This window comes from Podarcis pityusensis, assembly GCF_964106645.2.
Source record: "Podarcis pityusensis genome assembly, chromosome: 1".
Taxonomy (NCBI): Eukaryota; Metazoa; Chordata; class Lepidosauria; order Squamata; family Lacertidae; genus Podarcis; species Podarcis pityusensis.
In genome coordinates, this window is record NC_138028.1 from 12,741,159 (window position 1) to 12,769,139 (window position 27,981).

A 27,981-nucleotide genomic window follows, 5' to 3' on the forward strand; every position below is an offset into this window, starting at 1 on the left:
CCCTCCACATTTCTCCTCACACGTAAAGCCCTGAATTATCAGCAAAATTGCTTTGCCCAGGGCACAATTTTGTGACTTTTTCATTCTCCGAGGAACTGCTGGATGGGCCTTTTCAGAAGTTCAATCAGGTTCTCAGCAGTGGAAATGAAATTTCCCACAACTATTGAGAGTATAGCACGACACCTGTGATAAAACTGCCGCTTCTGGAGACAAAAGTGTCTCTTCTAACAAGGGGAATATTTGCACCTGCAAAGCAATGATTTCTTAAATAATGATTTATCTTTTGGGAGGAGTTATTCCCACTGTGTCTGCAGAAGGCCTGGAAGGGCAGCTGCAGCAGTAGAAAGTTCAGAGAACTGGGGGAAATTGCAGTCATGCTTTCATCTGGACTTGGTGAGGAGAAGCTCTCTCCTAAAGAGACATCTGGTGCTTGACAAAACACTTCTACTCTTTGTACGTATGTGTGATTTTCCATTGGACTTCTAAGAACACTGTGAAGCAGGCTTGGGACAGTTGTGTCTCCTCAGATGTTGTTGGACTTCAACCCCTGTCTGCTCCAGCCAGCATGGCCAATGTTCAAGCATACTGGGAGTTATATTCCAACAACATTTGGAGGGCTGCATGTTCTCCAACCCTGTTGAAAGGCATAGGCCCTGGGATACAACTCCTGGTCTGTGTTGGAGGAGGCAGTCTACTAGGTCTCCCTGTCCCAAGTTGCGTAGGGCATTCAGTGTTAAGGTTAACAGAACCTTAAACCTGGCTTGGTAGCTGATAAGCAGCCAGTACAGATTGAATTAACATCAGCATCATCATCAGCATTATTAATATAAACACTTTATACAAAAGCAGTGAAGTGACTTCACAAGATAAAATATAAAGAGATAAAAACAACAGAAAATCAGAAAAAGAAGAAAAAGAAAAACTAAACAATACAATTATATAAATTAATAATGAAAGAAGCAGGGGAGGGAGTCATTATGTGGGCAGGATTTCAGTTTCCTTTCTTTAATAGCAGTTCCATGCAGAATTCAGGACCTTGGACAGCGGTCTAAAGAGAGCCAGCTTCCCAGAGGCAATCTGAATGGCTGAGCTGTCCACGGTGCTGATTAATGCAGTCAACCACCTATATTTCTGATTCTGTTTAAAATAGCGAAGTGGGGCTGCGGTTATTATGCTAGGATTTGCCAAGAATGACTAATTATCTTTCGAAAGCGCTGGAGCCCCTGAGATCTAACAAGAGGCAGTTCTCCTTCCTTCTGCTTTCTTGTAGAAGCACACAATGCTGGGTCCAGAATGTGATAGATCTGTTCTGCTGCTTGGAGTGCCAGGAATTGGTGCACGCATATCATGTACAGTATACACACCTCTCATTGCAGCATGCATGCATGTGTGAACTCACACTGTAGGCTTCTTACCATATATTGCATTTGCACCACATCTGCACGAGACTTTCAAATTGGAATTAGATCCATGTCATGAGCATATCTGATTCATATAGATTACAAGCACCTTGAACTTAATTCACAATGGTCAACAATCATTTGCAAAAATATAAAATTATGCATAACATGAGGGCAGTGGATAGGGAAATGTTCTTCTCCCCCTCTCATAATGCTAGAAATTGTGGATATCCAGTGAAGCTAAGTGTTGGAAGATTCAAGACAGATAAATGTTCCAGCTCCACTGTTGGAGGCAGTATGCCTCTGAATGCCAGTTCCTGGGAACTGCAGGTAGGCAGATTGCTGTTGCACTCAGGCCCTGCTTGCAGGTTTCCCATAGGCATCTGCTTGGCCACTATGAGTACAGGATGCTGGATGGATTAGATGGGCCATTGGCCTCTTTTTATGTTCTTATCTCCACATGCTGAAAACATGGAAATGGGGGATTCATTTGCACCTTCAAATTAAAGAAGGGCCAGGAAGCAACTCAATCCTTGTTAGAAGTGGAGGAGCCAGCTTTTGGTCTGGAACAATCCATAGAAGAAATGGTCAGTGCAGTTTTGTGTGAGCAGCAAAAAGGATCTGAGACAAGCATTATTACTAAAAAAGAGAATCCAGCAGCTGCAATTGTGACTTGAAATGTATGCATGTCATTCATTCATTCATTCGTCCATTTTTAAGCTGCTCTTAAGTCTAGCTCAGCCTTTCTCAACATTGGGTTGACAGATGTTGGACTACAACTCCCAAAACATACAGGGAAAATAAGAAATCAAGATAACAAATCTTTATAAAAGAATGGAAATTGTTTATTGAATATTTACAAATAAGCTGTAAACAGATACACTGCAGTTTTATAAGAGTATATATTTAAAGTAGATGAATAAATGAGCAAATTAAGTTAATTTGGATATGCAGAAAATATTGAAAATAAATTTAAGGAACCGCAGAAAGAGGGGGAAGGAAGTCGAGTTTTGAAATGCTAAAATGACTGTAAAATTATTGAAATGTATAAAACTGAAAACCATAAAAAAGACTATGACTCCCATCATACCTGGCTATATATGTAATAGAATTGTAGAGTTGGAAGGGACTGTGAGGGTCATCTGCTCCAACCCCCTGAAATGCAGGAGTCTTTTGCCCAACAGGGGGCAGGAACCCACAACCCTGAGATTAAGAGTCTCATGTTCTATGGAGTGAGCTAATTGGTAAAAATAAAATAAATAAAATAAAACAAAATAGAACCTACCCACTGTCTCCACACCATGAATCATTCTGTGTGGGCCCATCCCCTGCCCTCTTGCCCTCCCCTGCTTTGCTAACACCTAAACTGAAAGGCATAACCACGCAAGAAGGCAGCTCCACGTGTTCACAAAAGCGGTGCGGGGGTCTAAACCTCCTGACGAGCCCCGCCCCGTCTTGCCCTTGAGCTCCTCTACCTATCCATCCATCCATCCACCCAGCCAGCCAGCCAGCCTTGCTGGGTCGGCGCGGGCGGCGCTGGAGGGAGGCGCGCTCGCCATTGCGCATCCTCCTCTCGCTCCTCGGGCTGCTGCCTTCCTCCTCCTCCTCTCTCCTCGGCTGGCGGCGGCAGGCAGGCAGCAAAGGCTGGCGACCATGGCGCTGAGCAACTTCCTCTTCGCGCAGTGCACCTGCTACTTCCTCGCCTTCCTCTTCAGCTTCATCGTGGTGGTGCCGCTGTCGGAGAACAGCAACGACTTCCACGGCCGCTGCCTGCTCTTCACCGAGGGCATGTGGCTCAACGCCAACCTAACGGCCGAGCGGCAGCGCTTCACCGTGCAGGAGTGGGGGCCCGAGTCCGCCTGCCGATTCAGCCTCTTCGCCGGCCTCCTCTCGCTGCTGCTCGCCGCAGTGCAGGCCTGGAGGACGCTCTTCTTCCTCTGCAAAGGCCACGAGGAGTAAGTGGCGGCCGGGGAGGGAGGGGAGGGGAGGGGAAGGGAAGGGAGGGAGCTGGCTTAAAACAGCGGGAGGGGTCCTCCCTCCCGTGGAAACGGAGACTCCCCGTCGCCCACCAGATGCCTTGAGCGCCAGACTCCAAGCGAAAAGGCTCCGTGCGCATTCCTCTAGGCTTGCAGCAGGATGAGCTGGGGTGTCTATTCAGTCCGGTTACCCCCTACGCTTGCCTGTTCTGAAATAAAGCCCCACTGGTCGGCCCCTGTGAGGACAGGGTGCTGGATTAGATGGGCCTTTGGCCTGATCCTGCAGGGCTCTCCTTTTTAGGCTCTGGTTTTGGCTCCAAAACTGCAGCTCAGCATAGGGGGTTGGACTGTACACACACACACACAATGACCATTTAAAACATGTACACAATAAAGGAGGATTTAATGCATACCGTTTGGAGTTGCGGCAAATTAATACCTTTCTGGGCAGACTTACTGAATATTATGTGAATATGTACAGGCTGCGATTTCCCAAGATACCCCAAAAAAGAGCTCCCCTATTGATACTCTATCCTGAAACCATTAATACTGATTTACATCTGATTGCTACCCCGCTAACCACAGCAGAATTGCACAAAAAATGGGAAGACATCCCCCTACCATAACGGTTTGGTTAGGGGAAACTATCTTAATGATAAAGCTTACACTTGAGAGAAACACAATGCTTAATAATAAAAGAGAACAAATTTATTGAGAGGTGGGCATTTTTACATTTCTGGAATGACAACATAAATTACATTTCCCCCCTTTTAATTTAATCAAGGTATTACAGAGTTTTGCTATGTTGTCCCCACCCCTTTATCTGTAATTTCATTTCCCACTTTATTCCCCTCCCTCCTCTTTTTTAAAAATTTCATTTGTTTTCTTCTTATTGCAAGGATGTTTGATGTATAATGGTTTCTGCTACATATCGTTACAAAATAAGAGCAATAACATTAAAACAACAACAAGCAAACACATGCACAACTGATGCTGATATTGTGGGTTTCAGCTGCTGCTTCTGTTTATGGCGCTTCTCATCCCAAGAGCTGAAAGGCAGGTATGGTTCTCCAAAAGTTTTCTGCTACATTGGGTGAATCCCACCTTCCCTTGGTTCACCCACCTCCTCTGGGCCCCTCAAAACCAATTTTGATTCTTTTTCAATGATCTGAGTACCACAACTGGCTCTTCGAGTGGTACCCAACATGGTGCCTTCCGAATTTTTGGGGCTACAGCTCCCATCATCCCTGACTGTCCGCCATATTGGTTGGGACTGGTGAGAGCTGGACTCTTACTGCTTCGGGGGGGGGGGCACCAAATTAGCTATCTCTGAGATATTCCATTTCTATGCTTCCTTTGGAAAAGTGGGAGAGCTAGCTATTATTGTTGAGAGCCAGTGTGGAGTAATGGTTAGAGAGATGGAGTAGGACCTGGGAGACCAGGGTTCAAATCCCCACTCAGCTATGAAGGCCACTTGATGACTTTGGGGCAGTCACTGCATCTCAGCCTAACCTACCTCACAGGATAAAATGTGAAGATAAAATGGAAAGGGGGAGGAGATTTGAACCCTGGTCTTTGGAGAAAAGGTGGGATATACATGTATAATAATAAAAAATAGATGATTTATGGTGAGATCTTTTCTCTCCAAATGTCTGCAAGCAACCAGGAGGACCTAAGAGCCCCAATCTTCATTAGGCAAATTTCTATTTTATTAAGATCAATATGGTACCTCCCATCCCCAGTTAGTCCTAAGCACAATGGAAACCAGAAGATAAAAAGCAGGCAACATGTTCTGTTCCAGTGTCTGCAGAGCAGACAGTTCCAGAGGCTTTGGGCAAGTGATCCAAACCACAGGCTTATAATAGAATGTACCATTGATCTCCATGGTGATGAGTGCCTGCAGCACTGGTAATATTTTATACACTGCATTCAGCTGGCTTTCGATATCTCTCTGGGGTGCTGCAATTTAGCTCAAAGTACCACAAGCTATGAAGAGGTCTTTGCCTGTCCACGTGTTCACCTGTGTATGATGAACTGCTCAAGGCTGGTAGAATGGGCAGGGCGTGGATGATGATGAAGCTTTCCATAAACTAGATATGGTGAACTGGCTGCCTTCCTGACATTGCTGAACTTTGGCTCTCATCAGCTCCAGCTGCCATGATCAATGTTCAGGGATGATAGGCTTTGTTGTCCAACAACATCAAGTGGCCCACAAGCCTTGTCTTAAACTCACAATAGGCCTGGTGGATGATTTTGTCCATGGGTGTCTAACTAGCAGATCAGAGGGAAGGCTATCAGAACGGAGAGGTGTGGTTGCCAAATTATGGTGAGCTTCTATGGAACGTAGTTTTGGATTACTGATTTCTTGCCTGCAATATGATATGCTGCCATTTTACTCTGCGTTAGACATTATTCTCTGTCCTGTTTGGGTTTAAGCTCTTAAATTAGGTTAGTTTACTTATATTGCTTTACATAAGTGAGCTTATGATAATTCTTAATAGTTTCTTAGTATTTTTTTTTATTGTTACATTTATTGCGGTTAGTTTGATATCCTGTGAGTCACACTTTGCAGAAAAGTGGCTTACAAATAAACTGGTGGTGATTACGATGACAGGCATCCAGCTTGTAATATTCCGGGGAAGATCAAAGTGTTTAAACTAGAAAGCTGTCCTGCAACCTGGATACACAAAGGACCACTTGCTATGGCATGAAGCTGTTTAGATTTTAAGATCAGCCTCAAGAGGCCTTGCTCCAAGTCTAGCCACCATTGAAGAAAGGTGGAGGAAGGTAGAACATCTGCAAAACATTCCCAGCTTCTCCAAACTTTCATAATAGGATTTGTTTTCCATATCACTGGCTATCTAGGTTGAAGAAAGTGGGGTTTTTGTTTTTTTTGCCTGGCAAAGAGCAGACTGAGTGGGGGTGTGATAGGGTTAGGGTTACTGGGTTAAGTTCAAGGTGCTGGTTTGGGTGCATATAGTTGTATACAGCTTGAGAGATAGATACCTGAAATATTGTCTCACCTATTCTATAACCAATTGATCACTGCTCTGCAGGTGAGGGCCTTCTGCAGAGACCATCATATCAGGAGGTCCATTCCACACAAACTAGGAATCAGGCTTTTAGTGGTGTGGCACCTGCCCTTTGGAATACTTTCCCCATGCATATCAGACAGGTGCAGTCTCTGTTGTCCTTCTGACACCTGGTTAGCAGACCTTTTAAACTAAGATCTTTCCAAGTCTGCATCTGCAGTGGGACATTTTAAAAGTTGTTGCTTACCATCCTTGCCTGCTTTGGGAAGAAGGACGGGATATGCATTTAATAAATGAATGAATAAATAAATAACAGTCTCTCTCAGTTTTTCCAACATTCAGCTGCATTGAATGGGCCTGAATTCTACTACTATGGTGATGGAAACAACCTCTCCCTACCTTGTACTGGATTAAGTCCTTTTCTCCTACACTGTGTTCACAGTCTGGGTCCATCTACCTTCCCCTAGTTGCTGGTTATTTGTGAAACAGAAAGCAGCTACACAATACTAAACTCTGACAAACCTCACATGTTATTTAGTGCTGATTTGTTTGCAAGTCAGAGCATGGGCAAAGTATAAGCCAACCTCCCCCAACCTAGTACTCTTCATATGGTTTGACTAATACCCCCAATTCAGCCCAGTTGTGGTGGCCTAGGCTAAAAGGAAATGTTTGAGGTCTGCCACCAAAAATACATAGGAATGGGGAAGGAGATTGTGGGATAGGCCTCTTAAACCCAGATCTGTCAGTATCAATCTGGGTTAAAGTAGCTGGAAATCCCTAGTGGGGCGAATGCTGTTGCACTCAGGACTTGCTTGTTGCACTCAGAAGAAGAAGAAGAAGAGTTTGGATTTGATATCCCACTTTATCACTACCCTAGGGAGTCTCAAAGCGGCTAACAATCTCCTTACCCTTCCTCCCCCACAACAAACACTCTGTGAGGTGAGTGAGGCTGAGAGACTTCAGAGAAGTGTGACTAGCCCAAGGTCACCCAGCAGCTGCATGTGGAGGAGCGGAGACGCGAACCCGGTTCACCAGATTACGAGTCCACTGCTCTTAACCACTACACCACGCTGGCTCTCTCACACTCAGGACTTGCCCAGAAGCACCTGGTGAGCCACTGTGAGATAACAGGAAGCTGCACTAGTCCTAACGTTGCTATTGTTGTTGTTTAGTCATTTAGTTATGTCCGACTCTTCGTGACCCCATGGACCAGAGCACGCCAGGCACTCCTGTCTTCCACTGCCTCCCGCAGTTTGGTCAAACTCATGCTGGTAGCTTCGAGAACACTGTCCAACCATCTCATCCTCTGTCGTCCCCTTCTCCTTGTGCCCTCCATCTTTTCCTACATCAGGGTCCTTTTCAGGGAGTCTTCTCTTCTCATGAGGTGGCCAAAGTATTGGAGCCTCAGCTTGAGGATCTGTCCTTCCGGTGAGCGCTCAGGGCTGATTTCCTTCAGAATGGATAGGTTTGATCTTCTTGCAGTCCATGGGACTCTCAAGAGTCTCCTCCAGCACCATAATTCAGAAGCATCAATTCTTCGGCAATCAGCTTCTTTATGGTCCAGCTCTCACTTCCATACATCACTACTGGGAAAACCATAGCTTTAACTATATGGACCTTTGTTGGCAAGGTGATGTCTCCACTTTTTAAGATGCCACTCTTTTGTTGAAGTGAGGGCCACTTCATTTCTTTTACGGGATTCTTGCCCACAGTAGTAGATGTGATGGTCATCCAAACTGAATTCGCCCATTCCCGTCCATTTTAGTTCACTGATGCCCAGGATGTCAATATTTATTCTTACCATCTCATTTTTGACCACATCCAACTTACCAAGGTTCATGGTTCTTACATTCCAGGTTCCTATGCAATATTTTTCTTTAAAGCATTGGACTTTCCTTTCACTTCCAGGAATATCTGCAACTGAACGACCTTCTGGCTTTGGCCCAGCCGCTTCATCAGCTCTGAATCTACTTGTCCTTGTCCTCTGCTCTTCCTCAGTAGCATGTTGGACGCCTTCTGACCTGAGGGGCTCATCTTCCAGCATCATAACTTTTATATGCCTGTTGTCTTTGTCCATGGAGTTTTCTTGGCAGGGATACTGGAGTGGCTTGCCGGTTTCTGCTCCAGGTGGATCACGTTTGGTTACTTTGCTTACTTTGCTTTGGCAAATGTTGCTTACGAGTTATAATTCCCTTTTCTTCTCTCTTCCCCACCTCCCACTTTCCGCTCGCAGCTCTTTCTTTTACGCCTTCCTGAATCTGCTCATCAGCGCTTTTGTGGTTTTCGTCATCTTCATCGCCAGCACGATCGTAAGCGTTGGCTTTAACATGTGGTGCGACGCCATCACCGAAAAAGGAAGCATGCCCAACAGGTGAGTGTGGCAGGCGAGGGTCCTTCCCATTGATGCATGCACTCAGATAGACGGGAGGCAATAAGCGAAGGGCAGGTATGGAAGCAAGGGAAACAGGCAAAAAGAGGTGTGAGCTGGAAATAATCTCCTAACGGAATGATGGGTAGCTACAGCGAGGCCAACAGAAGAAGAGATTGCCCCTTCTTTGGCTTACGTTGTCAGATGCAACACAGGACAGAGATTCAGTGGCTTTAAGAATTATCTAGCAGCATTGCAATGGGAGAAGTTAACTTCCCCCTTTTCTGTGATTTGAGGGGGGGGAAAGAAGACTACTGGAGGCCAGTCCTGTATTGAATATGGCAGTTTGGACCTTGAAACTGCAGCACCCTTCGTCAAACAAAGCAAGATATGGAAGGAAGGGAAGGAAGAATGGTTAAGCACTTCTATACTACATGGGAAGTGAAAATTTGGATGTGCAGAGCATTTGATTACTACTATTATATTCCTTGTCCCTCAAAATCCAGGGTGTGATGTGTATCCTAAAAGATTTAAGCTATTTTAGGGATGGGGAACCTCAGGCAAGGGGATCCTAGGCTTCTTTTGTGGCCCTTGGAACTGTCTTCAGACCACACCACTCCATAGCCATGTCCCCCCCCCAGCCCTTATCTCCACTCTCCTTGAGTGGTTTTGCCTGACTGGAATGTGCTGTTGAACCCCAATAGCGCTTTTTGCTGGAGGATAGAGAGGGATGGTGGAGGTGAGGGAGGGACCCGTGAGTGTGCTTTAAAAGTAGCCTACGAAGGTGAATTTCACGCTTGTTACTCCACCCACTTTTCCCTCTGGCCCCGCCCATCACAGACCCATGACTCCCAGAAGGTTGCCCAGAATGGCATGTGGTCCCCAAATTGAAGAAAGGTTCTTCGCCCCTGAGCTAGTACTAGCCTATCTAAAAATCTGAAATATACGCACCTATCCTATTCTAGATAAATGAAAATGGGACGTAATTTGCTTCATAGTAAAGGGCAGTAATCCATATTAACATGGTTGGGGTGAGGAAATTGCTGTTGTTCCTTTACACAACTGAATTTGCTTGAAAGGGGTGGGGGTGGGGGTTGATTTTCAGAAACAACTAGGAATGTGCATCTAAAATTCCAGGCTGCAATTTAAATTTATCACTGTTGTAGAGTATTAAAGCCCAGCAATATTGCACAATTGAGAAATTATCCAGCGGATTGAACCACTCTGCGTGTTTGGTACTAGAAATATTTTTATTGAGAGTCTAAATTTCTTTCCCTTCATGTTTTTTTTTTAATAAAAAAAAATATCCACTGGCTCATAAAGTAGAAGATAAAATGGTGACATTTTATGTCATATGATACAGATAAACTGCATTGCTAAAGCATTTACTTTGTTTCACCTTGTCATATGTTGTAAAATGCCATTAGTGAATGTTCTGTTTAGGGCTGCAACGGTTATTCGAATATTCCGTTAAAAGGGGAGGTTTTTTCTGAAAACAAAAAAATCTCTGGACTAATAGAATATTCGGATAAGCATCCAAGATGGCTGACAACACTGGAAAGGAAGGAGAGAAAAAGAGAGAGAGAGACAGACAGAGAAAGAAAGAGAAGAGGCCTTCTGAAACCTCAGAACCCCGGGGAATTGTTCACAGCACCAAGTAGAAATCCAAGTTACCTGTAAACAAACCAACCCAAAACCACCCGTAGGCAGACTCTATCTGACCAACTCTTTGCTCTGGAGCATCTGAAACAAACAAAACAAAAACCACACACACACGCAAACACCCCTTTCTTCTGAAGTCTTCTCTGGTGATGTCAAAAGGTAATGGAGGCTCATAACTCAGTTTCATTGTGGGGTGATGCCAAAGTGGGGATTGTCTGTGTGGGTGGTTGAGTCGGTGGGGCAAAATAGGAGAGCTTAAGGCTTTTCAAATGCTGGTTTTAGGTAAGGTGGAGGACTTCCCCTGCACATTTTTGCTTCATTTGCATTGCATGCTTTTTTGTTTCTCATCCCCAGTAGTTATTGTCAGTCTGGGGCCCCCCACCACTGTTTCTCTTTGTGTGTGTTTTTTAATGTATGGTGCTTATGGGTCTAAAGGTCTCCTCCAGTTTGGCATGATGATTCTTGAACTCAAGGATAGTTCATAAACTCTGTGTTGGGATACCATCGGACAAGATAGTGGACTCTACCTTTCAAAACTGCAATGTAACCCAATTTTGCACGATGGTTCCTGAACTCAAGAAGCCGATCACCACCAAATTTGGCCTGATGGTTCATGAGATCAAGGAGCAGGTACGAGGTAGGTTAGGCTGAGAGAATCTTGATGGGTCAAGTTCACTTCATGAGCTTCATGGTTGAGAAGGAATTTGAACCTGATTCTCCCAAGTCATAGTCAAAGCTCTAACCACTACACCACACTGGCCAGAAGTCAATTCAGTCTGATGCAAGAAGGTTCTTCTTACATTCTTATGCCGAGGCTGGTATGTTGTGCTAATTGTGGCTGTAAACTCCGTTGTGTATCCATTTCACAATTATTGTGCAATGGCCAAAATGCATGCTGGTCTCCTATTTTATGTTTTAATTTTTTTACGATTCCATTGAAAGGTCCTGCCAGATTAGAGACCCAATTTAGTTTCAGAATGCAGACACGGATGAAACATTCATACAGCTTCTCTCTTTCTCTTAATCTGCAGGAAATTGATCAAAGTGGGAACAGTTGGCAAAGTATTTGAAGGGACGTTGACATTTTGTCCTTTGCTCCATTATTTCTGGTTGAGATCAAACTGCAATAAACTCTGACTGGTTCAGTGGCATGCGCTGAGAGACAGAGGCTGCAATATGAAAGTTTATCTGTGTTTCAAGGATAGCAGGATGATTGTTTTATAATGAAGATGTTGTCATCCAGTTGTTATATATGGCAGTGGGCTATTGCTTCTTGGGAATGGAGCTTTATTGGACAGGATTTAGAGGTCTGTTTCAGCTGGAGCTCAGAAAAGGTCATTTGGAATTGCTGAAATGATTTTCATTTCCTCCCCTCCCCCTCATCCAAAATGTCTTCTCCCTCTAGCTGTGAAGAATTACAGGATATAGATCTTGAGCTGAATTTAGAAAACTCAGCATTCTACGACCAGTTTGCCATCACACAGGTAAGTCAAGTGTTTCCCACCAAAGTCTCTTTGTTTGTCCATAGAGCTGATAAGTTGCAGTTCTGGAAAGGAATACTGATTATTGGCTGTAATAAAGAGATTGATTAATTGATTGATCGATCTCTGGAAAGGTTCTCAGTGTCATCTTGTCTTCTCTGGGAATCAAAAGTAGCATCCCTGATGAGGATGGGGTAGAAATTCAATTCAGTATGCATTTAAAGGAGGATCTATCAAAATCACACTTTCTGGGGCAACGTAAGAAACAAAAGATGGTCAGCCTTCAGATAAATTTGCATTGATCTGAACTTTGCAGATCTGAACTTTGAAACCAGCCATTGTTTTCAAAAATGCATGTATTAGGAGAAGGGTCACCCAGTGAACTTCATTGAATTTTGAATTCTGCCCGTCCAGGTCCAACATTCTACACCACACTGCCTCTCAGTTGGAGATGGAGTCAAATACCACCTGGAAGGCACCATGTTAGCCACCTCTGTATAATTCAGTCAAAAACTTCCCTGTATAAACAGACTTGCATGTACAGTGGTACCTTGGTTTACAAACTTAATCCGTTCCGGAAGTCTGTTCTTAAACCAAAGCATTCTTAAACCAAGGTGTGCTTTCCCATAGTAGTGGGGGACTCAATTTACAAATGGAACAAACTCAAAAGGAAGTGAAACATGTTCTTATTCCAAGGCAAAGTTCCCAGACCAAAACACCTACTTCTGGGTTTGCAGCGTTCTTAATCCAAGTTGTTCATAAACTAAGCTGTTCTTAAACCAAGGTAGCACTGTAAATAAATTGGTATTAGGAATTGCTTGACCTTGTTACACTCTCTCTCTCTCTCTCTCTCTCTCTCTCTAGTTTGGCCTTTGGGCTGCCTGGCTCACTTGGCTCGGAATTACCATTTTGGCCTTTTTGAAAGTTTACCATAACTACCGGCAGGAGGACCTTGTGGAAAGCTTGATTCATGAGAAGGAGCTTTTGCTAGGAAGATCCTCATCACGAACTTCTTTCCAGGAGGAGAAAAGTGGCATGATCTAATGGGCAGACAAGCCAGTCTACCTAGCAGGTTGTAGGGGTTTAAAAAAAATTAAAAATAATTATAATAATTTGGCAGTTCTAGGTGGAGTTCAAGAAAATGGTACTGATTTTAAGAAAGGAAAGTGAATCTGGATCCCGTTAAGGAGATGGTGTCTGTATGTAGACACATCCCCATTAGTACTGACACATAGGACTGGTTCACACAGGCATGTCCATCACTCTCTCTCTCATCAGCTGACCTTGAGGAATCTCAGCCAAATGTACAAACTCACTTGAAAAGAATTGGGTTATATTGAAGGTCCATCCCTGGGGTTTCATTTATGATGGCCCATTCACACACATGCAAACCATCCTTTGATGCTGCAGTTGCCATGTGATGGCTATGCCTGCATGAACCAATCTGTAGACAGCAAGCTGTGTGCCACTACTTTGAAATAGATTCTCTTTCTTGGCTGTCATGTTCCTTCTCCAGATGTTTGACGAGATAAGCCTGAGTCATACACTCCTCCGCTCCATCACAAATATAATGTCATGCATGATGCGGGCACTCAACGCTGATGTCCAGTTACGTTGGATGCCCAGTTATTCTCCCCCCTCAAAGAGGGGGAATGAGGGTGAGAATTATCCAAACTGAGCATCCATGGGATTGGGAAATCTGTATTTAGTGCCTGCATCATATATGTGATGTTATCTTTTTGCTGAGTTTCTCCTCTCCCACCTGACGGCTCTTTCTAATCCAGTGAGTGGATGGTCTGCAGTTTGCAACACTTGCAAACTCATGCTCAAAATGTACCTCTAAAGAACTGTTGTGTGACTCAGACAGTATCTCTGGGTGTGACCACCAGTGCTACCTTTTGGTAGACCCACTAATAAGCCTTAGATCAGTGTCCTCTCTGGGCATTGATGCTCCCTTGTTGTGCGTGCCAAGTGGCCCAGCCATGTGCCCTTGAATGAAGAGTGCAACTGCTGTACAGTCGTACCTTGGTTCTCAAATGTCATCCATTCTGGAAGTCCGTTCAACTTCCAAAAACATTTGAGAACCAAGGCACAGCTTCTGATTAGCTACAGGAGCTTCCTGCACTCAATCGGAAACTGCATTGGACATTCGACTTCCAAAAAACGTTTGCAAACCAGAACACTCACTTCTAGGTTTGCGACGTTCGGGAGCCAAAACGTACGAGTACCAAGGCGTTCAAGAACCAAGGTATGACTGTACATGCAAAAGCTTCCTTGAAATCCAAATGCCCTGATTCTGCAGAGTTCTGGTTTACATGGAAGCCTTCTTGCATGCAGCTGAAGGCACAGAAACTCATTAGAGGCAGTCACACCCTTTTGACAAAGACTAGTGGGCAGAGTTACTTGTTATCACTCCCCTGTCGATAAACACAGGAGCATTAACGCCCAAGCAGGACTTATTGCATCCTTGGCACAAGTTCCATTCAAATGCAGAGGGGTTGTATATGAGCTTTGCCTAGAAGACTTAAAAACCCTATGTTCTCTCTACCCAGTGTCTGGCATCTGTGGGTCAAATCACAGAACTTTCATACATTGGGGAAGGGACGGTTTTTGTAAATTCAGCCATGATGCACAGGATTTATCAGCCAGCTGTTTAGATGTGACCATTGTGGTCCTGTCTTGAAAATGTGCTGCATTGGGTCATATGCACATAATGTAGGCCCTGGGAACAGGCATGGTGATGATTTCAAAGTGTATTACCAGCTACACAAACCCAAGCTTTTTCTAAGTATCAGCATCATCTTACTGATTTATTTACATAATGATATGTTTGAAAAGAAACTCAAAAGCTTGCAGCAATGAGTATTGCTTATAGCAAAACCAGATACTGGTTCTTTCATGGATATTGCCCTGTGTGAAACAGGTACATAAGTGCCACATCAACACATTTACTGAAACATTTACTGAAGCAAAGTTGCACGTTCATGAATGAATGGAAGAATTCCAGATTGGAGTTCCTGATTCCAAAATGTTGAAAACCAAGGGGTTAAAAACCATGAGTATTTATGCAAAGTTTGAGGTGCCCCCCTCAAAAAACCTTGAATCACCGCTTTAAAAAGATTTTTAAACATCCGAAGCATTATTTTACCAAATTTAATTTGTTGCAAACAGCAGCCAAGCTGAAAATCTGCAGATTGGAGTTTTGCTTTTAAATTTGTTTCAGTTCCATTAAAAAAAAATCTGCTCCTGGATTCAGTTGAAAAGATACGGAGCAGCATGGCTTGTTGGACACTTGTGTAGATTATGATAAAGATGTGTATTTGGAATGGGGTGGGAGGGGAAACTCATTGCATTATATTAGCTGCTCTCCATAGATCTTCCCAGGAGATTTTGGAGGGTGCTTTTCCTTAGCTTCGAGGTTGGCATGCAAAATATATTATTATTGCTTAGTAAAATGTAGTGAAATGGGCTATAGGTAACAGCTTGCCTTGTACAGCGATTGATATATAATGCTTGCTTCTTCATATATACAAGTAGAATCTTAATGACATATTCTAATGTAGTAATGTTCATCTGTAATGTTGCCTTCATACAGTATGTGGAATTATTCCAAGATACAAAGTACAGTTATCTACGTGCATAGCACAAACAACTACTTAGGCAGGATGTTCGTGGTTGAATTGGGGCACTCTCCCCCTTTTAGCAAACTGCCTGAGATGGAAGTTGTACTTCAGAATTATGGGATTAGGATTGGATTCAGGATTTGTTTTCAGGAACAGGCAAACGCAAGGAGGTTTATCACTAACCAAAGCTTGATACTTTGGCTGTTGCTGTCGTCTGCTCTTATGGATAAGTCGGGTGGGGGAATAAAGCAATGCATTAATTACCCACCCTTTAACCTAAGGTGCAAGGGTTGCAGCGATGGGAACCGCAGTTATAAAACAAATAAAACAGTTACAACTACAGAATCGTAGAATTGTAGAATTGGAAGGGACCTCAAGGGCCATCTAGTCTAACTCCCTGCAAGTGCGGGAATCACAGCTAAATAATTGGTAAGAGGATATAGGATTATATTTACTCCTCTAGAGACCCACATGTGTGGGTTAGCAGCAAAGGAAAAATGGCTGCAAGGCTGTTTTCAAAGAGTCCCAGTAGCAGAGTTCAGTTCGGCAGTTTAGTGAAGGTTAATTAGCATCCGTCTGTCTTTGGCGGTGAAGTCAAACCACTGGAGAATTACAGCGCCTGCTGTGACTGTAGGGACCAGTGTGGGAGAGACATGTTGTCTTGCAGCTGGAGCAGATGAAGGCATTCAGTTTTGCTGTTACAGATGCACCATGGCGTTCCTTCTTTCTGCGCACCTCTCACCAGTCATTCCTCCTCTGGTCACATTATATATATATTACGATAACTTTGATCTTGCAAATCATCCCCACTTTCCTTCTGCATTAACTGTCTGACAGGCTGATAGTTTAATTAGGTTTGCAAAGTCCAAAGACATCAGGTCCCCTGGCCCCTGCTGCAAAATAATAATAATAATAATAATAATAATAATAATGCACTCGAAAAGGGGAAAAGATCTCCAGGATTTAAGAGCTATTACCTTTTATAAGCCATGGGGGCCACTTCCACAAGGCCTCCCCAATGCCAAAACATAATTCTGCTCATTTTTTATAATGTCTTCTGTAGTGTTTACTTATGTATTTTATTCTGTGCTCTCCTTTCTCCTAGCACAGGATTCAAGGCAACCCACAACATGCATTAACAACAGATACAGCTAAAACACCCACCCGCACCAATTTCACAGCCTGCAGAGTGCTTGATTGTTCTTCCATTGTGGATTTTCAGACCCAATGCTTACCTTTCTTTCCAAACCAAAGAACTCATTGTGTAGAGCCTTGCTTCTCTCTCTCAATCTGCGCCATCATTTTTGTTTGTTTCTGCTCCCTGCAGATGGATACAATCAGCAAACTGTTTTCTCACTAGCTATGAGTCTTGGTTTGCGTTTCCTCTGGTACACAGAAACAGAGCCAGCCCAGCCTGAGGCAAAGGGCAAGATGGCATCCTCATTTTTTCCTATATAACAGAAGATGCCTGGAGTGGCAGCTGATTCTTGCTTCAGTACAAGAGGGTAGCCCCTGTTGCCTTCCAGCACTCTCTGCTGGAGGTGGTTTGTCCACTCTTCCTAGTGGTAGGGCCGTTTTTACTTAATTGAAAAGGTAAGGGATGTGGGTGGCGCTGTGGTCCAAACCACTGAGCTTCTTGGCCTTGCTGACTGAAAGGTCGGTGGTTCGAGTCTGCACAACTGGATGATCACCTGTTGCTCTGTCCCAGCTTCTGCCAACCTAGCAATTTGAAAGCATACCAGTGCAAGTAGATAAATAGGAACTGCTGCGACAGGAAGGTAAACCATGTTTCCGTGCACTCTGGCATTCGTCGTGGTCCTCCATGCGCCAGTAGTGGTTTAGTCATGCTGACCACATGACCAGGAAAACTGTCTGTGGACAAATGCTGGCTCCCTTAGCCTGAAAAGCGAGATGAGCACCGCACCCCAAAGTCGCATTTGGCTGGACTTAACCATCTAGGGGTCCTTGACCTTTACCTTTTACCTACTTAATTGAGCAGTGGAACTAGGCTTGCCATGGAATTCCATGTCTAGCAGAAGGTGGGGTCTGCTTGGAGCCACGTTTGTGGAAGTAGGATACTGAGGAGTCCATACATAGGGTTGCCATACGTCCTCTTTTTCAAGGACATGCCTTCTTTTTCAGGGGTAGAATTTCTGTCCTGGCGGATTTTTTAAATTTGCCAAATGTCCTCGTTTTTTCCCTTTGGTACCCAGAGAGCATGCATGCGTTCAGGAACTGCCGTTCCAGGAGTGTCAAAATTGGACAAGAGCTAATTCAGACATGCGTGTTTGGTTATTCTGAGCCCGGCTTCGGCTGGGGAGGGCGGGATATAACTAAAATTTTATTATTATTATTTTATTATTATTCCTTTACTTATTTTCAACAGCTGTCTCTTTCTTTCCCATAAAAGAAAAATAAATCAAGGCAGCAAACAATGTGATAGGAGATTAAAATGATACCAAACAATAACGTGCATGCAATTAGGCTAAAACAACAATAAAACTCAAAGTCAATATGCTGGAAGAAGAACCCGTTTGTCCAAGGGAGTGCTGTCATGAGGCTGAACTTCCTTTCTTGTCACATCAGAAAGCCCCCATCCTGTGGCTCACTTACCTTAATATGGAGGGGCAACAGGGTCTTAGAAGATTATCTCAATAAGTGACCTGAGAACCAACATGAAACAGTGGTTAGAGTTTCTAGGCTGAGCCCATAGGGTCATAAAAGGGATCCTGCAGGATCAAACCATAGGGGTATGTAAGCCAGCATCTTCTCTCCTGCACCTCCTTCCCCATCCCACCCTAGGCATTGGCAAACGTGTCCTCTTTTTTGCTCTTCAACATATGGCAACCTTACCCATGCACTCTATGCTGCCTGAGTAGAACTCTCAAAAATCAGAAAAGAGGGCCACCCATCAAGGCAACTTTAAGGGCGTAGAAGATGCCACCTTCTATCTGCAAGCGTGCAGCCACCATGTTTATGCCATTTCCAGTGAGAAAGCAAAAGCCTTTGCTTGTCAGTGTTTACATTTTGATGTCAGATGTGAGAGTTTCGAAATGTAGCTTTAAAGCAGAAACGTAATCTGAGATTTTCAGATTTCTTTCCTTCAGCCCAGCTCCACAATTTAATGTTCTGTTGAGTTGAAGATGCTGCAGAGGAGCCAACAGATGGAACCCTGGACCTTTTGTGTGCATAACACATTCCCTACCACTCGGCTCAACCTTCCTTTCCTGCAATGCCCAGTAGTGAAAAAGCAAATTCAGTGTACATTTAATGATAACTTTCTACTGGTAGATGTTTGAACTCTTATTGTATATTTGTGTACATAAAGGAGGGGATGAATGCTTCTGTGATGTGTGTGTTTGTGTGTGTGTGTGTGTGTGTGTGTGTGTGTGCATTCCCTAGCCCAAACTTGAACTTTTTCTGGATTCAGGAGCAAAGCACCAAACAAGGCATAATGTCAGGTGGTCCACAAGTGGTTTTAAGAAAGATCTCGTAAGTCACCTTCTGGGAGAGGGGCTCAAAATGCAGTTGTGTGTATGTATCACATCCACCAACTTTTATGACCTAAGATTTAGAACCTGACCTTCTGAACACATTTACTATTGCACGATGCATAACTGTCAAATTCAAAATAGTTAAGAAATTGGGACTGGAATAGGTTGCGCTCATTTCAGAGCTTGTTATCATGATGTTATCTAAGTATTTGCACTCACAATCTGCATTGTCTTTTTTTGGTGTATAGTTGGGCATGGATTGCATGCAAAGTGCAGGGAAAACCTTGAGCTTGGAAATGCAAAGTGCTGCTTGTTTTATACAAAACTGAATAGGGAGTAGGTTTTTTTTAAAAAAGATGTACCCCAAACCCCCATTGATGACCTTCTGCTGTAATACTTTGTATACATCAAGCAAATCTGAGATTGCAAGGCCCATTCTTCTTGTTTGAACCAACGATTGAGTTTCCATTGTCTTTGGTGGGGACAGGGTTGCCTAAAACGGGAAATTATTGTTTTATATCAGTTGTTTGCCCACCACCCCTTCTGGAGAGCGTATTGGGCTTCTGATCTGGTGCCATATAAAAATAAATTGTCTGAAAATTTAATGCGTTTTGGTGTTTTATTTAAACACAATCAGAATAATTAGATTTTTTAGCACAAGACATACGAAGCAACTGATGGTTGAGAACTGAATAGTGTGCCTCACTTATAGGCTATATGAGTCTTGCTGGCAAGTATTGTGCAGATCTAGGAATCTAACAAGGATATAATTCTTTTTTTAAAAAATGAAAATAAAACCTTTTCTTGTGTGTCTAACCTCATTTTTCAGATTTTTTCTTGTACAGTTCTATAGAAGCTGGGAGGGCTGCTCCCCATTTTCATTTTCCAGCTGCTGACATGTATTAAATGGCAGCTAAAATAAACTCCTTTTCATGTATATATTTTTCATTTTTTGCTATGTAAACAAGAACTGTTTTGTCGCAGCGGGGATAATGCCTGAATACGAAGAGAAGTCAAATATGGTTCACGTAATCAGTGCAGGCAGGTGGTCTCAATTATGGTGCAGAATCCACACCGGGAAGAACATTGCCTACGTCGACCTTTAATGCACTTGTACAAGTGGGTCAGTGTGTATTTTAAAAGGTTCCCAGCAATGCATCATCCATTAATGCCATCCTCCGAGGCAGGTGTTATAAATATGGTCAGAATAATTCCTTTTAATGCTCTCCATATTTTGTTTTATTTTTTGCGGGGGATGTTTCCATCTGAAAACAAAAATGGTAACCTGCAAATGAGTTTCTTTCTTCAGTCAATGCCTGTTCAACACTTTTTCATCTGCCATGTAATGTTCCTTCTGCACTTGCAATGAATCAACCCTTCGGTGTGGTAGCAACCATAAGGACGTAAGTGGAGTCTGTTGCATCAGACCAATGGCCCTCAGTCCAGCATGTGCAAAAGAAAAAGTGTCCCAAAGCGCCAAAATTCTGACATGCTTTTTCCACACAAAAGGTGGTAAACATATACCATTAGTCCTGGAAGTGCTCCAAGCTAAACCCCTAGCACAGTTATTATATGGGGCTCACTTTGGATCTACGGAAGCTGTCCAATCAAAGTTCTTAAGGCAAATTTTCTCTGTACCACCCTGTGACCCAAACGCATCATTGTGCCTAGAAGCTAATCTTTCCTTGGTAGACTTATGGATCTGGTGTAGGACACTTAACTATTGGCTTCGCCTAAATGCAAATCCCCCCCCCCCCGTCTAATATCCCTAGTGCTGCAAGATTGTCACAAGAGCGCCTGGACTAAAATTGTCTATCAAAAACTTCACTCTTGCAGTTTATCACCACAACAGCTACTCACATTGGGTTTTAGTAAAGCAAACAGTCTTAATTTGTCAGTGCCTAAATGATACTGAGCATCAGAACAACTTGGCCACAATAAGGAAATTTTGCCCACGGTACAACTATTTTCCACCTTCCCATTTTGGCTCTCTGGCACCCTATCTGCATAACCTAGCAATTCTAAAACATAGACGTGCTTTTACTCTTGCAAGATTGAATGTATTGCCCTCAGCTGTACTCAAGGGGCGATTCCAACAGATTCCACACAAAAAACACTTATGCCCCTGTGGAGATGGCAGTATCTAATTGGTGGCGCATGCCCTTCTGGCTTGCCCTCTTTATAAAGGCTTGAGGAATGAGATTATCACCCCTCTTTTATTGTCCATTCCGGGTCGCCCAACCACTGCCACAGTGTCCATCCTTTTGGCAGATCAAGATGAGCTGGGGCAATCAGAATAAGATCCACTATTTGACTACTGATTCAAAACCCTAAAATGTATTTTATATAATTGACTTTTTATTTGTATTCTTTGTATATCGTATTGTTGTTTTATTGCTATGGCCGATGGCTGACGCAAATAAAGATTCCTTCCTTCCTTCCTTCCTGTTCTCATAGTGGCCAACCAGATAATAGAGTTATAAGACTGTACAGTTGGAAGGGATCATCTGGTCCAACACCCTGCAATGCAGATACTGGTGGGAAACCAGCAAGCTGGATTCAAGTTCTCTCCCATCCTGTGGTTTAATTCCTGCCGCTGACTGTGGAGCCAAAGCGTTGCCATTGTGGCTAGTGGTCATCAATAGCCTTGTCCTCCATGAATTTGCCAAAATCTCTTTTAAAGCTCATCACTGACTCCTGTGGCTGTGAGTTCCACAGTTTTAACTATCCACTTTCTCAATACCACACATAATTCTAGAAAGTTTCTAACCTGACTTTTCAGCAGAGGCTGGTCCATTAGGGCAAATAGGGCAGTGGCCCACCGGCCTCATCCTGCTCTCAGCCAATCCATTCTTCTTCTTTGGCAATCACTCGTAGCCGAGTAAGATTGTCTTCCATAAACACGATTTTAACAATGAGTCCATAAGTGACTGTGGAGGTCAATTCTGGATCCACACGTCCTTCCACAGTGAGGACATTGGTTTCCAGGCAGGAGTTGATCACAGTGTGGATTTGCCAAGCGTGCCTTCCTCTTAGCAAGTTTCTTCCTTGCATCCAGAGTTCGAGTGTCTTCAAAGCCCATGACACCTTTGATAAGGCTGTTCTCCAACTGGAGCGCTCGCAGGCAAGTGTTTCCCAATTGTTGGTGTTTATACTACATTTTTTAAAAATTGCCTTGAGACAGTCTTTAAACCTCTTTTGTTGATCACCAGTATTACGCTTTCTATTTTTAAGTTCAGAATAGAGTAGTTGCTTTGGAAAACTCCTGTGGATGTGAGTTCCACAGTTTTAACTATCCACTTTCTCAATGCCATGCATAATCTTAGAAAGTTTCTATCCCGACTTTTCAGCAGAGGCTGGTCGATTAGGACAAATAGGGCAGTGGCCCACCAGCTTCGTTCTGCCCTCTGCCAACCCATACCTGCCTCCTGTCGGGATGATGTCAGCGACTCCTGACTGGTTACCCAGGAAAGTATAAAGACAAGGGAAAGTTTCTTACAGTCCTTTTTTATTTCAAACTTTACACAGAGAGGCTATAGAACCCAGCATCTTGGATAAGGGCATTGTCTTGAGTGAATCTCTTCTCCCCTCCAATCTCTCCTATCCCTCATTCTTCGTTGTCATCACCTCCTCTATGGGTGCTGCTAAGGACCCTCTGTCTTTGAGCTCTTTGCTCTCCTACTTTTAAGGCTCGCCGGGTTCTGGGAGATGGAGGGTTTGGAATGCTTTCTACTGACAATGTGTCGGCCACCTGTTGCTCTGGCTCTCCCATGGTTTCCCAACTTTACCCTTCATCTGCCTCTGAGCTGTGACCTCCCTCAAACCCCTGTTGTAAATCTAGACTGTCTTCCTCCTCCCCCCTGGAAGGGTCAGGATGGGGAGGCGGTTTCCACCATTCCTGTCCCTGACACCTCCCTTCTTATAGCTAATCTGGGGTGTGTGTGTGATGCTGGCTGTCAGCTTCCTCCTTCTCAGTCTGTTTTACCCTTGTATAACTAAGCAGGGAGGCAGCGAATAGGGACAAACCTAGAATTGGTTGGCCCCAGCTACTCTTGGCCTCTTCGCCTTCCATTGCACCAGTCCCACCAGTCCCATTCCACCAGCAGTACCTACTCTTTGGAACTCCGTGTCCATTGATTTCAGGCAGGTGTCTTCACTGCATTGTTTTCAACATCTGCTAAAAACACCCCCCCCCAGCAAGCCTATCCATGCCATTGTTCATACACAATATTATTGTGTATAGTTTGTTTTTAGTTGCTGATTTTATTTATGTTTTGCTAAGATTGCATGCCAGCCTTGTTTAAACAGTTGCTTTTGTTGACATTGTTAAACTAATCTTTTATATAGTTCTTTGTAGACCTTTCAGAGGCAGGGACTTTGAATGTATAGTGCAGACAGGACCACAATGTGTGACAAGCCAATTTAGTAACTGTTACCAGCATTTATTCATTCTTAATCATAATTTTGCAATGCAGAAGGCATTTTTTTTGCATTGTGTTCATTTTTTAAAGAGTCTTGGTGTGATTCCAGTAAGCTGAAAATGGCATCAATGTCTTAAAAAAACACCTTTTTATAACCAATTTGTATTAGTATATACAATATTTTATTAAACCATGAACCAATGATAGTGGAGACGGCAACATTCCTGTAATTTTTAATTGTGTGGTTAGACACTTGGTCAACTATCTTTTGAAAGCTAGCAGCAGCTATCCATAAGCTGGCATATATAGAATAGGCTTCAAACCGTGCAATGGATAAAATGTGATATTTATACATACCACTCACAAATACCCACATTGCTTAACCCTCACCTCAAAATATACATCAGACACAAAGAGGCTTGACTCAGCTCCAGCGAAACACTTTTACACCCCATTGGTTCCAGTGGGGGAGAGTAAAATATGCACAGCTACTCTCAGTTTCATCCAAGCCAAAATTTGAGTTGAATTCAAAGGCTCCTCCCCGAAGAAACTGCTGGGGAATTTCAAAGGAAGCAAGCTTTGATAAGGTTATGCACCCTGTCTGTCCACACTTTCCTCTGTAAGCAACACCCACCATTTATCATTTAAAAATAAGTCATTTTTGAAGACTAGTCTTTTGTATGGTCTAGCTCATGGGTTTATTATTATTATTATTTTAAAACGTTTGATTGGCAATACTTTGAAATCCTGTTTGCAGCTCCCACACATCCCCAGGTTGGAAATAAAGAATATTCTCAATGCTTCAAGGCTCTTACACAATGGGCCTCTAATTGCAATTGAGATTGCTAGGAGACGATAATGGCATTATGAAAAGAAATGCGGAACCCAAATGACGGCGATAAGAAAGGAAAAATGCCCACCGTGGGTAGCGTCGTAATTTTGCAAGAAGACAGCTGCTTCATTTTCCGTTTAATTTTTTTTTTCTTAAATAAAGAGGCTCTTTTTCTCTCTCAGACACATTCGGACGGTATCCCAGAGGAAGCGAACCATTGTCCCCAGCCCTGCATGGTTCCATGTGTGAGGCTTTCTACAGCCTCATAAACCAGGCCCAACATTTCACAGCAACGTGCCTGATCTGAAGGACGACGATAACAAGCTGGCTGTGAAACTCTTCCAAGACTTTGAAATCTCGCCTCACGCTGCCGTAGTAGAGACTTAAAGCCAAAAACAGGAGCGCACAAAGGAAAATCCCCAGGAACAAAGGCAGTACGCTTGCAGGCCTCTTGTGCGCTGGGATGTAGTGGGGGAGAACAGAAAGAAGTGAGTTTAAAATTAGGTCCTCCACAGTCATATTGAAACACACCCCACCTCCCCTTTTGCACATCAAGGTCCCCCAGCCACCCCAATAACAATTTTTCTTTAAGGTTTTTGGCATGAATTTGGCCACAACTTTATTTAAATACACACACGTGAGTGGTTGCTTAGGCATTGGTTACGACTATCTGTCCTTGCCCCAGGGACAGAACTGACTTCCAGATTCCAGCAGAAGCCAGTCAGGGAGAACCATATTGGGGAGAAATGAAGCTGGGCATCAGTCCCTCATCTCTCACCCTCATGCCCCCTGGGGCTTGCACAGCCCAAGTCCAATGCCAGGGACTAGGATGAAAGGGATGGCAAGCCCCTGGATTCCTTTAACGGAATTCCCTATGCAGCACCATCATTGGAGGGGTAGGCACTTACCCCTCCACCAACCAATTTTAACCAATGCCTAACTGCAACCTTACAAGTTGTGATGATCTGCTACACAGTAGGCAAAAACCAAATGGCAACAGCCAATCAGCCAAATGGACAAAATTCCTACCAGGCCTCTGCCCCAAGGCAGATGACCCCATGACAGGCATAGCAAGGTCAGAGGACAACGAACCCCCCCTTTTCAGGGAGGGTGGGCAGGTGATCCGGTGCATGCAGCCCAAGAGAAGGCCCCAGGCTGCGAGCCCTGTATTTAAGACCTCTGATCCCTCCCACCATTTAGCAACATGACATTCTCCCCAGCAACACTCCTTGCCCAATCACAGCATGTGGCCAATTTGCCCAACAACAGTGGGGTGGCCTTCAGGCCCCCACCGCAACACGTGCTCTCTGTTATGGAGAACACACTTTGCTGGAGAAATATTAACTTTCGGTGTCATATCACAGACCCTCCAAGTGTTCTAATTCCACTCCCCACCCCCCGTGAGGTTGGGGAGGCTGAGAGGTTGCAGTTGACTCAAGGTGACCAATGTAGATGTGTGGGAGATCCAACGCGGAAGAAGCTTCCTGATGTAGAATAGACTGTCCCTATTTTCATCTCAGAAATGTTGGAAGGTATGATATCCATTTCTTTTTATTTGGGGGGCGATTAAGCATGCTGCTCTCAGAGGATCTCCCTCTGAGGATACTGCCGCTGCCTCCTTGTGGGAATGTTGTGGATATCAGGAGAGCATATATTGATTAAATACAGTATTATCCTTCCTCACTCACGCTGCTGAGTCAGTAGCAGAGTACATTCCCCTGTATATTGCAGGAAGCTAGTTGGTAGATTCGTTTGAATCTCTTGAGTTAAGCAATCCAGCCTGGCTTGTCCAGATTGGATTTGTTCCTGGTAAATCCCCTTTGTTCTCTCTTAAAATGAATAAAGACACAACAGTCTTCTCTTACAAGCAATGAGAAGTTTACTTACGTTCAGTTCACAGTATGATGCTGAATATAAGTCGTTCGTAGTTACATAAGAGAGTGTGGGTTCATCCATAGCTGTCAACTTACAGATTTGAAAATAAGAGACCAGCAGCCTCGAAAATAAGGGATCAGCAGCCAAAATAAGGGATTTTTGTCAACCAGCTCCTTTCCTTCCCCCCATAATAGTCAATCAAAGGAGCCTCCAAAACAAATCCAAAAGACCCACCCTCCCACGAGATCGCCGCCCGCCATTGTACTCAACTAGCTCCTTTCCTTTCCCCCCACCATGTGTCCCCGCTCCAAAGAGACCTTTTCCCCGGCAAGGGTGAGTGGGCCGTTGATGACATATCCATCCGATTCCGAGCACAGGTATATTCAACTTCTGAGCCCCTCCGAGCCAAAGGCAGAAAGCCCAGCCTGCAGCCAAACGAAGCCTCAAGAAGTGGTTCCCACACCGCAGCAACCCGGCAAAGGGGATGCAGCAAGAAAAACCACCGTCAGCTCTCCGCTGGGAAGCGCTGAGCAAAGGCGAGTCCCCAGGCAACGAGGCCGGGCACAAGGCATTCAAGCTCCACCCCCAGTCATTCTGAGACTCCTTATTGGGTGAGCAATGCAGCCAAGGAACACAGTTGGAGCCTCCCTCTTCCCTGGTCGGCAGGCAGAAAGGGAGAGGAGCTGCTTCCTTTGAAACCCGGGAAATTTAAGGGACATCATCAATAAGGGACAGCAGAGGAAAATCGCGCTGGGATAAGGGAGTTTCCTGCCAAATAAGGGACAGTTGACAGCTATGGTTCATCCCATATGGGGATTGAGCCCATGTGCTGCTGGCTGAGAGCCAGCAGACAGCAAAAGCATCAAGATGGGATAAAGTGAAGAAGAAGGGTCAAGAGAGAAGGGAAGATGGCTGTGTGACCAGCCCTTTCATGGTCACACCCCAGAGTCATGCCCATCTACCTGGTGACACACAGGGGAGGAAGCTCCAGACCAGGTGTCACAGGAGGTCCTCCTGGCTGGAGTAACATCCCCCTGTGTGTCCACTCTGGGCAAACAAGAAATGTATTTGACTGCTTTCTGTGATGTTACATCCCACGCTCCTCATGACTCTTGATGCTGCCCACTCACCTCTTCCTCTGGCCCCAATCCACACCACATTCCAGAGGGAACATAGGCACACAGGAAGTTGTCTTATGCCCAGTCAAACCATTGTCCCATCTATCTTAGTAGCGTCTGCACCGATTGGCAGAAGTTCTCCAGTGTTTCAGAAAGAAGGGGCGTGCTCAGCCCCACATGGAGAAGCTGGGGGTGGAATCTGGGATCTTCTCCATCTGAGGCAGATGCTCTGCTATTGAGTTACGTCCCTCAGTGGTAGACCCTTTCACACCAACAACTGTACGTGTGTAGAGACAGCTAATATCTGTGTTCAGTGTAATGCGTGAAGAAGTCACCTTCCTTGGAGGTTTTTAAGCAGAGGTTGGATGGTTATCCGTCATGGATGCTTTAGCTGCGATTCCTACAATGCAGGGGGGGGGTTGGACTAGATGACCCTTGGGTCCCTTCCAACTCTACGGTTCTGTGATTCCACGATTCTATGAAGTCTAAGCACACAGCTGAAAATGTCCTACCTGGAGATGCTGAGGACTGAACCTGGGACAAATAAATAAAATAAAATAAAATAAAATAAAATAAAATAAAATAAAATAAAATAAAATAAAATAAATAAAATAAATAAAATAAATAAATAAAATAAAATAAAATAAAATAAAATAAAATAAAATAAATAAAATAAAATAAAATAAAATAAAATAAAAT

The 27,981-nt window shown here is 44.0% G+C and overlaps 2 protein-coding genes across 3 annotated transcripts in view; one reads left to right on the forward strand and one right to left on the reverse strand.

Moving 5' to 3' along the window:
• Positions 1-2,702: 2,702 nt before the first annotated feature.
• Positions 2,703-19,641, forward strand: TMEM179 (transmembrane protein 179). The gene is made up of 4 exons (XM_080992958.1): positions 2,703-3,355; positions 8,642-8,779; positions 11,844-11,922; positions 12,784-19,641. The coding sequence occupies exons 1-4, from the start codon at positions 3,054-3,056 to the stop codon at positions 12,961-12,963; spliced, it is 699 nt and encodes a 232-aa protein (XP_080849084.1). The 5' UTR covers positions 2,703-3,053; the 3' UTR covers positions 12,964-19,641.
• A 2,886-nt stretch (positions 19,642-22,527) lies between these two features.
• Positions 22,528-27,981, reverse strand: part of LOC308470053 (nutritionally-regulated adipose and cardiac enriched protein homolog) — a 38,879-nt gene continuing 33,425 nt past the window's right edge. For both annotated transcript variants that reach the window (XM_080993292.1, XM_080993291.1), the window contains one exon: positions 22,528-24,747. In XM_080993292.1, the coding sequence (XP_080849418.1) occupies positions 24,545-24,747 (203 nt within the window). In that variant the 3' untranslated portion in view covers positions 22,528-24,544. The remainder of the gene's footprint in view (positions 24,748-27,981) is intronic.